The sequence below is a fragment of the Micropterus dolomieu genome, linkage group LG08, assembly GCF_021292245.1.
Source record: "Micropterus dolomieu isolate WLL.071019.BEF.003 ecotype Adirondacks linkage group LG08, ASM2129224v1, whole genome shotgun sequence".
Classification (NCBI taxonomy): Eukaryota; Metazoa; Chordata; class Actinopteri; order Centrarchiformes; family Centrarchidae; genus Micropterus; species Micropterus dolomieu.
In genome coordinates, this window is record NC_060157.1 from 3,930,342 (window position 1) to 3,942,772 (window position 12,431).

A 12,431-nucleotide genomic window follows, 5' to 3' on the forward strand; every position below is an offset into this window, starting at 1 on the left:
TAAGAGAGGAAGCGGGCAGTCAGGATGGAGAGAGAAATGAGGCAAGAGAGCGAGTGATGAATAGGTGGGAATGAGTGGATAATTTGGGGATGAATGAGGAGGAGATGGAGAAGGAGCAGCAGATGGGAGCCTCGCTTAAATGTGGAGCTGTAGATTTAAAGTTGCAAAAAAAAAACAGCGTGCGATTATTACAGGCTGTTCAAACTCTGATAACTTTTACAGATGTTCACTTGTCTCTTCAATGACTCTGTGTCCATCAGTTTCTGTGACTGTTTCAATACAAAATCATAGTTTTGATAGCAAGATGGTGGTGTGAGTTTGGAGCAGGGCGATCACGCAGAACAGCGTCCATACTCCTCAAACTTACCTTTCACAAAATAAGGTCTAAATAATGTTGATTATTTGTCATAGATAACTTACATGTATTCTCAGGGTAAAACGTTTGATTGACGTTTCATTGATCAGTTTTAAGATCTTGTTGCAATAAATTCTCAATTTAAAGAGTTACACGAGGCTGCAAAGCAATGTTTCCATGTCCTCTCCGGTTGAAAGTTGGAAGTCTGTTTCACTTCTGATCACACCCAGTTTCACTGATGGGTGTGGTAAGAAATTTGCTTTGTTGCACCTGTAATTACAACCAACAGTGATATTAATGGCTCCTGGAGAACACCTGTACTTTACTGCAGCAGGGTGAAAGGTTAAATCACTGGAGGTCAGCAAAAACAAGATTTTAAGGAGGTTATGAAGCAACAGAGAGTAGAATCCTGCAGGTCGGTAGATAGTGTCCTGGATTTATACTTGATGCTAAAGATGAACTTCAATGTCCAAGTAAATACTTACAGTAAAGGATTTGATTCATAGTTGAGTGTCAGAACCGTTGATAGCACAACCACACAGATGTACCGTACGTGATCAGGCAGGATTGTGCATTAAATGTATTCCCCTTTGTGCATCTACATATTATTTTTATGAGATCCCCCTTTTCAGCTATAACAGCTTCCACTCTTCCGGGAAGGCTTTTTACAAAATGTTGGAGTTTGTCTGGGGGAATTTTTGACCGTTCATCCAGAAGAGCATTTGTGAGGTCAGACACTGATATTGGATGAGAGGGCCTGGCTTGCAATGTCCATTTCTAGTTTCAGTAGGGTTGAGGTCAGGGCAAGTTCTTCCTGGCTTTGCTGGCTTAGTGCACGTGGGCATTGTCATATTAAAACAGGAGAAGGTCAAACACAAAATGTTTGATTTGTCTGAAAATGTATTTTGTAGCAAAAAGATTTCCTTTAACAAAGACAACACCAAGAAAAAAACAGGCCCAACCGCTAGCGCTCCTAGCTGCAACACTCAGACTGCAGCTCAGGTGACACACTCCAGAATGTGACAATGCAAGAAATTGATCTTGCGTAGCTCGAAGCGTCCGCGTCAGAAAGTTGTCGGAGAAAATACAAGTTGACCGAATTACAGTTCTTGTGGTCTCCATGTGAAGTCTCTGTCACCCGCAACATAGTAGTTGTTGTAGTAGTAGTAGTTGTATTTCTGGGGAGGTGCACGTCTGCTGCAGCGGCTACATGCACAGGATCCGACATGATGCCATTACCCCATTAACACACAACTGTAAAAGTGTTTTAAAGTGTTTTAGCTTGCTGTTGATGAAGCCTACAAAGTGCATTGCTCTTGTTACCTGGGAACTGGAAATGGATTAGAGGTTGCTACAGGTGATAAAATGTTAAACAAATGCAAAGTCAAAGTGTACGTTAGGAGAAATGTCATGATTTTCTGGCAGTCTTCTGTCACTCTGATCAGTCTGTCTCTCACCCTCCTCTCCCTATTGCACCTCTCCTCTTCATTCACCTTTTCTTACGTATCCTTTCTCACCTGCACACCTGGAGTGTCTGTTCTTTGTATCAATCTCCACCTAATCCCTTCCTCTCTCCCTCCATTTTTTTCATCAATCCTTCTCTCCCATCTGTATTTCTCCCCCCTCACTTTTTCTCCCTCTTCTCCACCCATCTTCAGGCCCCACAGACCTCAGCATGAAATCTCTCTCCTCTGCCAACATCAGTAACTCCTCCTCTTCTGCCTCCACCAACAACAGCCTGGGTGGGCGGGGCAGCGGGGGTGCAGGAGGGGGCGGGGCTTCGACCCAGCTCAGCCAACCGGAGATCACGGCCGTGCGTCAGCTGATAGCCGGCTACCGGGAGTCGGCCGCCTTCCTGCTTCGCTCGGCAGACGAGTTGGAGAACCTCATCCTGCAGCAGAACTGATTTTGGGGAAGAACACGCGCACACACATTTCCCATTATGTTTGTTTTTGTTTGTCCGTCTGCGTCACCTGTTTCTCCTTATCGATCGTTAAACACCAGACCTTTTGTTTTTGGTCTTCCCTCCTTAAATCGGGGGTTTGTTGGTTTCTCCTCATCTGCCTTCTCTTCGGAAACTTTGGCCACTTTTTGTTTTTGGAGAAAAAGTGGGAAACTAGGACAGCAGGCGAGGGATACTAATCCCACCCCACCATCCCCCCAAAACGACCCCCCACAACCTCAATCCATCGATTCTGCCTAAGGAGGGGAAAAAAGTGGCAAAAAGGAGCTAATTATTTGGACTCTGGAGGAATCTCTTCCTCTCCTCTCTGGAAGCACTTCACAATCAGCACTGCACTCTGAGCGAAGGAGTGTGGAGGACAGGAAGAGAGGAGAGGGAGAAAAGGGGAGCAGAGTAGCCTGTAAGAAGAGTGAAGAAGACTGCAAGAGTTGTTGATTCTGCTGCTGTGGTTTCAGAAAAAAAAGACTTGTGAAGGTGAAGTTTATGAACATGGGGAGTTTGGATTGGCCAACGCCGTGTTATGATCATAACAGTTTAAAAAAATAAATAAATGATGACTCCCTGAATAAGTACTACTGAAACTGTTAAATGACAAGTGCTTTTGATTTGATTTAAGATTTAATTAGCTCCTTTTTTGGGAGTCCAGTGCGTATTTTTTTGTCTTTTTTTTTTTTTATTATTTTCTTTTAAAATTCCTCCCAAGTGACTGATAAAGCGGTTTGAATTATCTTAAAAGATAGCACTAAATACGGGAAAGACTTTGAGTCCGGAGGGGCTAAAGGCTGGAAACTGGAAAAGAAAAAGAGAAAACTTTGGTTTAAAAAAAAAAAGAGAAACTTTTTTTGTGCTCGCTTGTATATAAGCTCTCTGTGTCCTATAGCACTTTTCCCTAACCTGAAACCTCACCCTGACACCCCCCACCCCCCATCCTCCTCACCCCTTTTACCCAGGGAGCAACTTGCTACTTATGCATCCAAGACGCCATGTTGACCACCAGGAAATACCTCAGATCAGACCTGCCAATTCTATTTTCAGTTCACAGACACACACATATACAAACACACACTCTGCAAGTGAATGGTATCATTCCAACCAGAAGCCAGTTTACTTCTGTTTTACCACCTGATGTCTTCAAAGGTTTATTTTGGAGAGAGGAAAATCAAAACTAAATTGCGCAAAAGACCTGTAATGTCGAAACGATGAAGCATTTCAAGAACTGATGATGTAAACTTTTCTTTCATGTGTGCAGGTTCATGTGTGTGCTGCTGTATATAATCAGTTCATCTTGAAAACTTGAAAAGAATCAGTTTTGAAGTTTGAAGTTGACCTGAGTGTCGGACTTTCTCCTGAAAGGGGAGGGAGGGTGAGTGTCTGTGTGTGTGTGTGTGTGTGTGTGTGTGTGTGTGTGTGTGTGTGCGCGGAGGGGAGTGGTTTTCTTAAAAGGAAAACGGGGTTAAATATTGATCACTGGTGGAATTTTACCTCCCGCTTCGACTTTTTACAAACGCCAACGAAACCTCAACATCGTTTTGTTTAACAACCCTCCCCTCCTTCCCTCCCTCCGTCCCTCTCTTCTTCTTCTACTTCTTCGTCTCCCCATTGGACCTACTCTCCACCTCTTCTTCGTGGACCTAAATATCCTCCTCTTCCTCCTTCCCTCCCTGGTCCGGTCCAGGTTTCAGAGGAAGAGGAGGACTGCTCTGTCTTACTGTGTTTGTCTGTTAAACTCTGATATGGCCATTATTATTGTTGTTATTATTATTACTATGATTATAATGATGAACATTCATGTTGCTGCTGCTATATAAAAACCGGACCTTCTGCCATAGACCTGAAACCTCAACAAAGCCGGGGCGTTCGCTAGCCGCTGTGCCCCGTGAAAACCTGACCGACCAACCAACCTCCGGCAACCTCGACTGCAACTCGACCACAACAAAGCAAAAACAATCCAGAGACCCACAGGAGAACTTAGTGCAAACCCTCCTACCTTCATCCACTCATGTGTCTCTTCTCTCTCTGTCTGGTTGGTTGGTGTCTTTGTTTTTTGCTTGATAGGGCTTGATTCATGTTGTGTTTTGTGACTTTCTAACTGTGAATGCTTTTAATCTCGTTTCTTTTCATTTCTTCCCATTTTTTCATCCTCTGGAGGGCGCAGGGAGGGACGTGTTAGTTAAGTCTTGCAGCTTCACCACAGTAAGTCTATATCAGGCCAAGAAGTACACACCTTAGAGAATAGAGAGGATGGAAAGAAAAGAGATGGCTCTAAAGGAAAACCTATTTTAAAAAAAAAGTATATCCTTCATCTTATATTCTTATATTATACCATATGACGGTAGTTTTTGTTCTCATGCACAGCAAATATATACTTTACTGGATACCTCTGGTGTACCTGTTGTCTTATCCAGAGCCAAGCCACAGCCTCTTTGTTAAAGACATTTTGGGAAATACACTTACTGGCTTTCTGTACGTTCCATATAAAGCTAGAAGCTGGTTAGACTAGCTTAGCATTAAGACTGGAAACAGAAGGAAAGCCTGGCCCTCCCCCCCAAAAATTTTAAATCTGTTTATCACTGAAGACTCCAGGAAGTTACGGCTCCCTGTCAAGAAATAGTCACACATAGCACATAACCCCGGTAAAACCATGACTTGATTTTTTTTTTCTACCTGTGGACAGAGCTAGGCTAGCTGTTTCCCTCTAGTTCCAGACTTTATGCTAAGATAAGTTACCTGGCTCCAGCATTATCTTTACTGTACAGACATGAAAGTGAGATTCCTTCTCAACAAACTCTGTGCAAGAAAACAAAGAAGTGTATTTCTCAAAGTGTCGAACTATTTCTTTATGTTGTTGCGACACTGGTACTTTTTTTTTTATCACCACTACTTAGTTTTGTCTCATTGTACAGTTGCTTAAAAAAGTCTTGGAGTTGTTTATTGCTGGGATTAGTTTGTTAAATCAGCATTTTTTGAAGCACATTATTCCTGGATTATTTCACTGTAGTACAGAAGAGGTTAGAAAATGAACAAAAAGACAAACGTGACTTATTATCTCCTCTCAAGGCATTGCTCTGTGTACTGTGCTTCTACTGTCGTTTCTGTTCAGTTCAACTGTTTTGGCACCGTGATTTGCTCCCTTTTTGCACACTGAGCGAAGCAACAGTCATCTGTGATTTGGAGGCTCTCTATGTGTGTGCATGTTTCCCATGAGAGGACCCCCCCCCCCCTTCCCCCAACTTGCACTGCTGAAGTTACACGAGAGCGGAGGAAGCGATGTGGTGGGGTGTTTTTTGCAATGCAGTTGATAATCATGGCATCCACTGGTCTTTAGACGGTCTATGTTGGTGACTGGCTGCAAACATGACGGCCAGATGGTGAAATTTGTATCATACTCACTGGATGACAAGTGCTATCGGGCTAAAAAGCAGAGGGACACGTGAAAGCCATTCCTTCAAGAGGTGTGGACGCCATTCCCACCTCGTATCTATTAATACAAAAAACTCCATCCAAACTTTCACCGATTTACATTTGTGTGCAATGTCAGAACCACCGCTCATTCATGTTCCAATTAGTTTGAAATGTTGAAAATGTAAATTATTTAATTTATGGTAGATTAGATGTAGAATAGTAAACTTTTTTGTTGTTGTTGTTTTTGTTCTTTTTCACGAAACGGGAAGCTCTGTTTAATGTGTGCTGATCGCTGAATGACACGAGAGAATTATGCAAAAAAAGTTACCCAAGTAGAAGAAAAGGAGGAGAGAAGGAAGGGAGGATGACATTATAAGAGTGAGACATGTTGGGGGACAACCCTGTGTGCTCGTGGTGTTTTCACTACGATTAAATTTAGTACAATCAATTTTTCCTCAAATTTCTCTCTATTTTAGTGTCTTTATTAATATTTCTATTAAATACTGGAGGGCAGATTAAACTTCACTTTCTTAGAGTGTATTAATTGCCTTTATACCAACATGAGACTCTGTTGATGACACCAGCATCCCGTCCTTCTGCCCTCCTGTTTGATCCTCACTGTGCTCTCAGATGCTGCCAGTGTTTTGGTTGAGTCCGCCTGGTTTTGATTGTCGGGGACATTCGGCACCTTTCTTGCCCCAGACTTACTCGATCCAAGAAAGAACTATTTAAGTTGTTTTTTTAATTTTGCTGATCCACACTCTGCCCTGTCTGAGAGACCTGAGTCACACCCAGCGAAACACCCAGTTAATGCAGATTTTTGAGATTTTTGAGATTGAGATTTTTGAGATGGAGGTTTCCTGCTGAACACAGCTGCACAAAAATGCATAATTTCCTCCTCATTTTGAAACAGTAATGTATCCCAGAGTGAGCCTCTGAAAACTCTGCCAGCAGTGCGGGTGCTGTGTCTGTTAGAGCAGGTGATGATGTGATCCTGGTTCCTCAGATTGAAGCAGGACAGAGTGGATTCCAGTTTCAATCCCAAGATCCTGACTCAGACGGATTCATTCTCAACTAAGCAGACAGGGTGGACGTTTATTTCACCTCTGACTGTCAAACCTTGCCGCCGCCGCTGCTGCCATTCTGAAAACCTTGACCCTCCAAAACAACCATACAGTTTATAATAAGTTACAGTATATAATGAGTTCCTGCCTTCAGGAAGGAATCAAAATGAAGGATCACAACAAAAAGAAAAGATTAGTGCCACAGCTAGAGATTTATAATAATGCAACAGCAACATTTAACACAGCTTAGCCCTTGAAGTCGAGAGACTTTATTGTGGACTGTGTTTCTTGGAGCCTAAAATTAGACTAAAAGCTGGGGAATTTCCTCAGACTTGCTCCACTAATGAGATCTGATCAGTGGAAAAGAGTAGTTTTATTCACTTGCTTCCCCTGGCTTGAATATTAGGAACAGTGAAGAGGCCTCTTACTGCAGTCCATCCCCCTCTTCCTCCTCCTCCTCATGAGTTTTCTGTCAGCTAAAAACTCCTCCAAGACAAACTGCTTCTTTGAAACAACATCTGGGATTTCTTTCTTGGAATAAGTCATCTTACCAAACACGACCACTGAGATCGTCCCAAAACTACGGAAATAATTCTTAGTCAGGCTGTAGCAAACTCCGCTTCTCTGACTTTAAAATATTTGAAGTGATAATCAAGTAGTCTTCTCAGAAGAGCCAGGTGGCTGGCATTTAGGACTTTTATCTCATTGGTTCCTAAGTGTTAAAGTTCTCTGTCAACCTCAGAATAGACAGTCTCAAGGTTTTCTGCAAGTGTTTCCGAGCCCAGGTGAGTTTACATCGAAGTCAGACAGCTGCAGAACAGCACCACAAAAAAAAAAAAAACACCAACAGCTGTATAAAAAAGGCAAATGACAATCTTTAGAAAGGTGTAATTTGCTCACTGTTTGATTTCCATTCCTTCTGTCTGTTGTATACAGTGGGACCGACTGGGAGAGTGTAATCAGAGCGCTCATACTCCAAAACTCCTCCTGTTGTTAACGTCTCCACTGGCTGAGCAAGCGGCCGACACGTTTGTCTCATTTCTATTTTTTAGTATTACATTATTATTATTGTTATTATTATCAATGTTCTGATTCTTTCTTAATATTATTTTATAGATATATTTTGTAGTGCAAGTAAAGTGGGTCTTTTTGGGGAAAAGATATTTTGTACAATATTCCAACAGCTTCACTCTGAAACCTATACTGTACATTCCAAACATACCTATATAGGGATCCTGACCGGCGTCACCAGAATCTTTTAGCATTTCATTAACAGCTTCAAAATCAAACAGGCTTGTGATAAGATAAGAGGAATTCAAGCTACGTGTTGACCTTTACAGTCCAGTAACTGCACGCCTCTGTGAGTGTAATCCCTTATGGTTTATACACGAGACGTGTGTCCTCTTCTCTTTTTAAAGGTTATGTTTACACACCATAGACACAGACATGGTGGCAACATTATCGTCCAGCTTTTATCTAATGTAAAAAAAAAAATAAATAGAAAAAGGATTCAGTCTTTTGAGGCTTGAGGAAGAGCTCTGAGAAAAGATCACAGCATCTTGCTGACCTCTCAGACTTTACAGAGGAACAGACACGGTTGCTAGACCAGAGCAAATAAAACATTTCTTATTATAATTTAGTGCTATAAGTAAAAAGAAAAAAAAAGGTCTGACTACCTTGAAATCAAGTTGTTTTTACTCAAAATTACCTCCAAAGTCAAACACTTTCTGTGGATCTTTGACCACAAAGACGTCAAGTTTGTTGAAAGAGAATATTTTCTGTCACAAACTACTATGTGGAGGGCAGTGACTGCAACCCCCAAGAAATGTTGACCTCACTGTAAAAAAAAATATATAATTTATCCCCTTTATCTTTATTTATTTAAAGCTTAGTTTTATTTTCTTAAATTGATTTGCCCTACATGATGCCGTTATTTACATTTCCTATAATATACTTCTGGTGAAACCCTAACCCTTGATTGATTTAAATTTAATTAAACTTGCAAATGTAAAGATGTTGACTGTGATTAAAATCAGACCTTGACAAAAAAAAACAACGTATAATTTGAATAAGAGAAATACTCTTATTCGTTTTCTTGCAGTGAGTTATATCAGAACATTGAACCCACTCTCATGTCTCTTAGCTTAGCATAAAGACTGGAAACAGAGGAAAAGCTTGCCTGGCTCTGTCCAAAGGTAACAAAATCTGCCTACCAGCACCTCTAAAGCTCTTACATTAACACATTTCTGTGAGCTTTAGATGTACTAGCAGATTTTGTTATTATTGGCTGTTTCCCTATTTCCAGTCTTTATGCTAAGCTAAGATAAGCTGCTGGCTGTAATTACATACAAAAATACCTAAACGCAAGAAAGCAAATAAGCATATTAAAACCCCTTAAATTTCCACAAATAGAGGATAGGTGTGCGTTAGCTGCAGCGCTGACTGAGAGTACAGGAATTAGTCATCTTGACTCTTTAAAACCATTAGAGGCATCAGAAACTGCCTCAGTGAAGCTTTTAGATTCAAACCTGAAACCACCAGATGAGCTGTGATGCCGGTCGGGTCCCTGCGATTGATCACACACTTCTTGAACCAGTCTGGTCAGATGTATAGCTCAACACACACATATTTAAAAAATAATTAAATGAGAAAAAGTACTGGACCTTTTTTATTTTTCTATCAGTGTACAGCTACTGACAGAGTGAATAAATGGCTTCCTGAGCTGTGTTGTCTTACTGTTTTTTTTTTTTAATTTCTGTTCCTTTTCGGTGGTGCTTTAGATTTTTCTCCTCTCTTTCTGTCTTCACCTGACTTTGTACCGGGCCCTTTGATTGTCTTGATTTCCTCCGCCGGGGCTTTGTACCTACAGTAATACCAATGTGAAACCTGTATTCTCCTCATGATTTGACTCAGTGGAAGTGTGATGTTTACATGTACAGATTTTTTGCGATTCTTTCTGGTTTTGTTTTTATTGTTTTGTTTTCTGTTTCCTCTCATCTCTCTATCCTTCTCCCTCCCCCGACTCTCTTTTTCTCCATCTCATCCCTGTTGTGAGTTAATCTGACTCCTTCCTTACACACTGAAGGGAAATGGGACTGCATCTAAATACAATTATCACCATTTTCACACACAAGCCTATCACATGAGGGGGCGTGCTGACAATTTCAGTTTGTCACTTTTCTTCACCACACACCTGCTTAGATTTATTTTATTTTTTTTAGCACTGCATCCCTTTTAAAAATGCCTTGTTAGCATTCAGTTAGCATTCGCCTTTGATGTGCAAAGGTGCACGTACGTTGCATTGAGGAATGCTAACAGCTAGTTTGTGATTATCGGTTCACTGTGGAGAAAACATTTATTTTGTGCATGGTGAAGAAATGTCACGTGGCTGAAATTGAAAAGTGAGGCGTCCCCGGACGAAACCGATTGTTTTGGGGGTGGGTGGGGGGAGGGGTCGAGCTGTGTGTTTGTTTGCCTGTAGTGGGGGCTGACCTTTGACCTCTCGGCTAACTCCACAGCACACAGAATCACAGTGGGGCCACAATGACCCCTCCACTGGGGTGACCAGAATCCGGTGGAGATGATTCCTCAGTGAATGAAAAGCCATTACAGACCCTGTGTGTCGGGTCTCTTAGTCTATTAGTATATTTAGCAAAACTTTAAACTGCAGATGACAAAACTCAACCTCAGGAAGAAAAAAAAAAAAGGACATCACTTTTGTAAAAACACGTCTAACTGAAGGCCCATTTCCCTCTCTCTTTGATACCATATAAATTATATCAAAAATTCTTTTATATTTATTGTGTTTATTATTATATATAACAGTGGATACCTTTTTTCCAGTACCTGTGGCTAAATATTTTGATTCTTTAGAAAAGTGTTGATAATATGTGTGAAGCAACGTAAACGATCGAGGAAAAAAAAAGAAATCTAGGGTTATTTTTTTTTGTTTGTTTGTTGACCACGTTGGAGTGGTACGGGCGTGTTTGTTTAGCCTAACAACGAGAACATATCACTCTGGTCTATGACAAAGAAACCAATGATCGAAAAACTGAGCTTTCTTTTGTGTGATGTCACTGCTAAAACTGAAATGTTTCTGGACTTTAAAAAAAATTGTGACCATTTAGTTTTGTTTTTTGTTTTCTCCCAAGATGTACGTCACGAAGCTAAATATACTAATAAAACTGTGTGCTATCTATCATACAGAGAAATGTTTTTCTCTTATTTTCACTCACTGTCACTGCTGCTTGAGTATTTTCTTTTAGTGTTACTTTCTACTTCTACTCTACTACATTTCAGAGGGAAATATTGTACTTTTTTCTACATTTATTTTACAGCTGTAGTTACTTTTCATTTTCAAGTCCCAGTGAGAGAGAATCTCTTTTACAAGGGAGACCTGGCCAAGAGAGCAGCATAGTTAAGGCATTACAAGGAGAATAGTACAATTAAAATAAAATACAATACAGTACAAAGCAGACAAGAAAATACATACACAAACAGAGTGACAGAGATACATACATGTAACCAGCCTAACTTGATGGATTAAAACAGCTGCATGTAAACTAGTGACTTTGAACTTGATCTGTTACAAACAGCAGTGTGTATGATTTTCAAAAACAACGAGATATTTTCCATTTAAACTTCTCACATGGTTTCATTTAAATTAAAAGTGTTTGAGGTCCAAAGAGGTTCAATGCATCTAACATTTCACAAAAAAAAGCAAAGATAAGACAAAAGTCTGAAATAGAAACACAGATTTGTGTATCAGAACTTGTTTTCCTTCTTTCCTCTCCCATTAATCATCTCACAACCCCTCAGATTTATCTGGTGACCCTTTGAAGGGGCCCGACCCCTAAATTGAGAACCACTGGACTAAACAAAAGTAGTTCCACGTTTGAGCAGCTACAACAGTAAAATGCTGCTTTAACACTTGATGGTTGTGAGTTAATATTCTAATAGTTATAATATACAGTATCAGTCACAGGTTTGATGATCATGATGATCATATAGACCATGATGCATTGCTGTAGATTAAACTACCCAACAGGATACAAAGGAGATAAAACGCAATGTACACATAAATGCAGCAGCAACATTAATCCAGAAACATCCAATATGATAGTGAAACTCTGACAGTGACCATTACTTTTGATACTTTAAGTACAATTTGCTGATAATACTGTACTTATACTTAATGATTTTAAATGCAGGTCTTAACTTGTTAAGTATTTTTAACATTGTTGTATTGTTACTTTTACTTATAGCACATAATACTTCCTTCACTGTCAAACTGGGTTTTAGTGGCAAGAGTTAAAAGCGTTCTTATTCCTCCCTCCTTTTTCACTCTTTTACTGCAGTATTGTGTTCTTTTGCCTTTTAACTTTGTGAACTGAAACTGAGACTTTGTTCATTAGACTTCTCTGATGTAACTAGCTCACAGAGTCAATACGTAGCAGCCTTTCACAAACTTAAAGCTCCGGTTCCAAATGAAAGATTAAGAGAGCTCAAACTGAAAAGCTTTCTTGTTGGATTTGAACCAGTTTTAGTCTTAAAACGTTCATGTTCTTATCACAAGGACAGCTGTGGCTCTCGGTATGTGATCGAGCTACCTTAAGATGGTAAAAGCCAACTGGGCCTGCCTGGTATA

At 40.4% G+C, this 12,431-nt stretch overlaps 1 protein-coding gene across 2 annotated transcripts in view; it reads left to right on the forward strand.

Annotated features, from left to right (window-relative positions):
• Nucleotides 1-10,985, forward strand: part of nol4lb (nucleolar protein 4-like b) — a 170,172-nt gene extending 159,187 nt beyond the window's left edge. For both annotated transcript variants that reach the window (XM_046057189.1, XM_046057190.1), the window contains one exon: nt 2,014-10,985. In XM_046057189.1, coding sequence (XP_045913145.1) covers nt 2,014-2,261 — 248 coding nt within the window. In that variant the 3' untranslated portion in view covers nt 2,262-10,985. The remainder of the gene's footprint in view (nt 1-2,013) is intronic.
• The last annotated feature ends 1,446 nt before the right edge of the window (nt 10,986-12,431 follow it).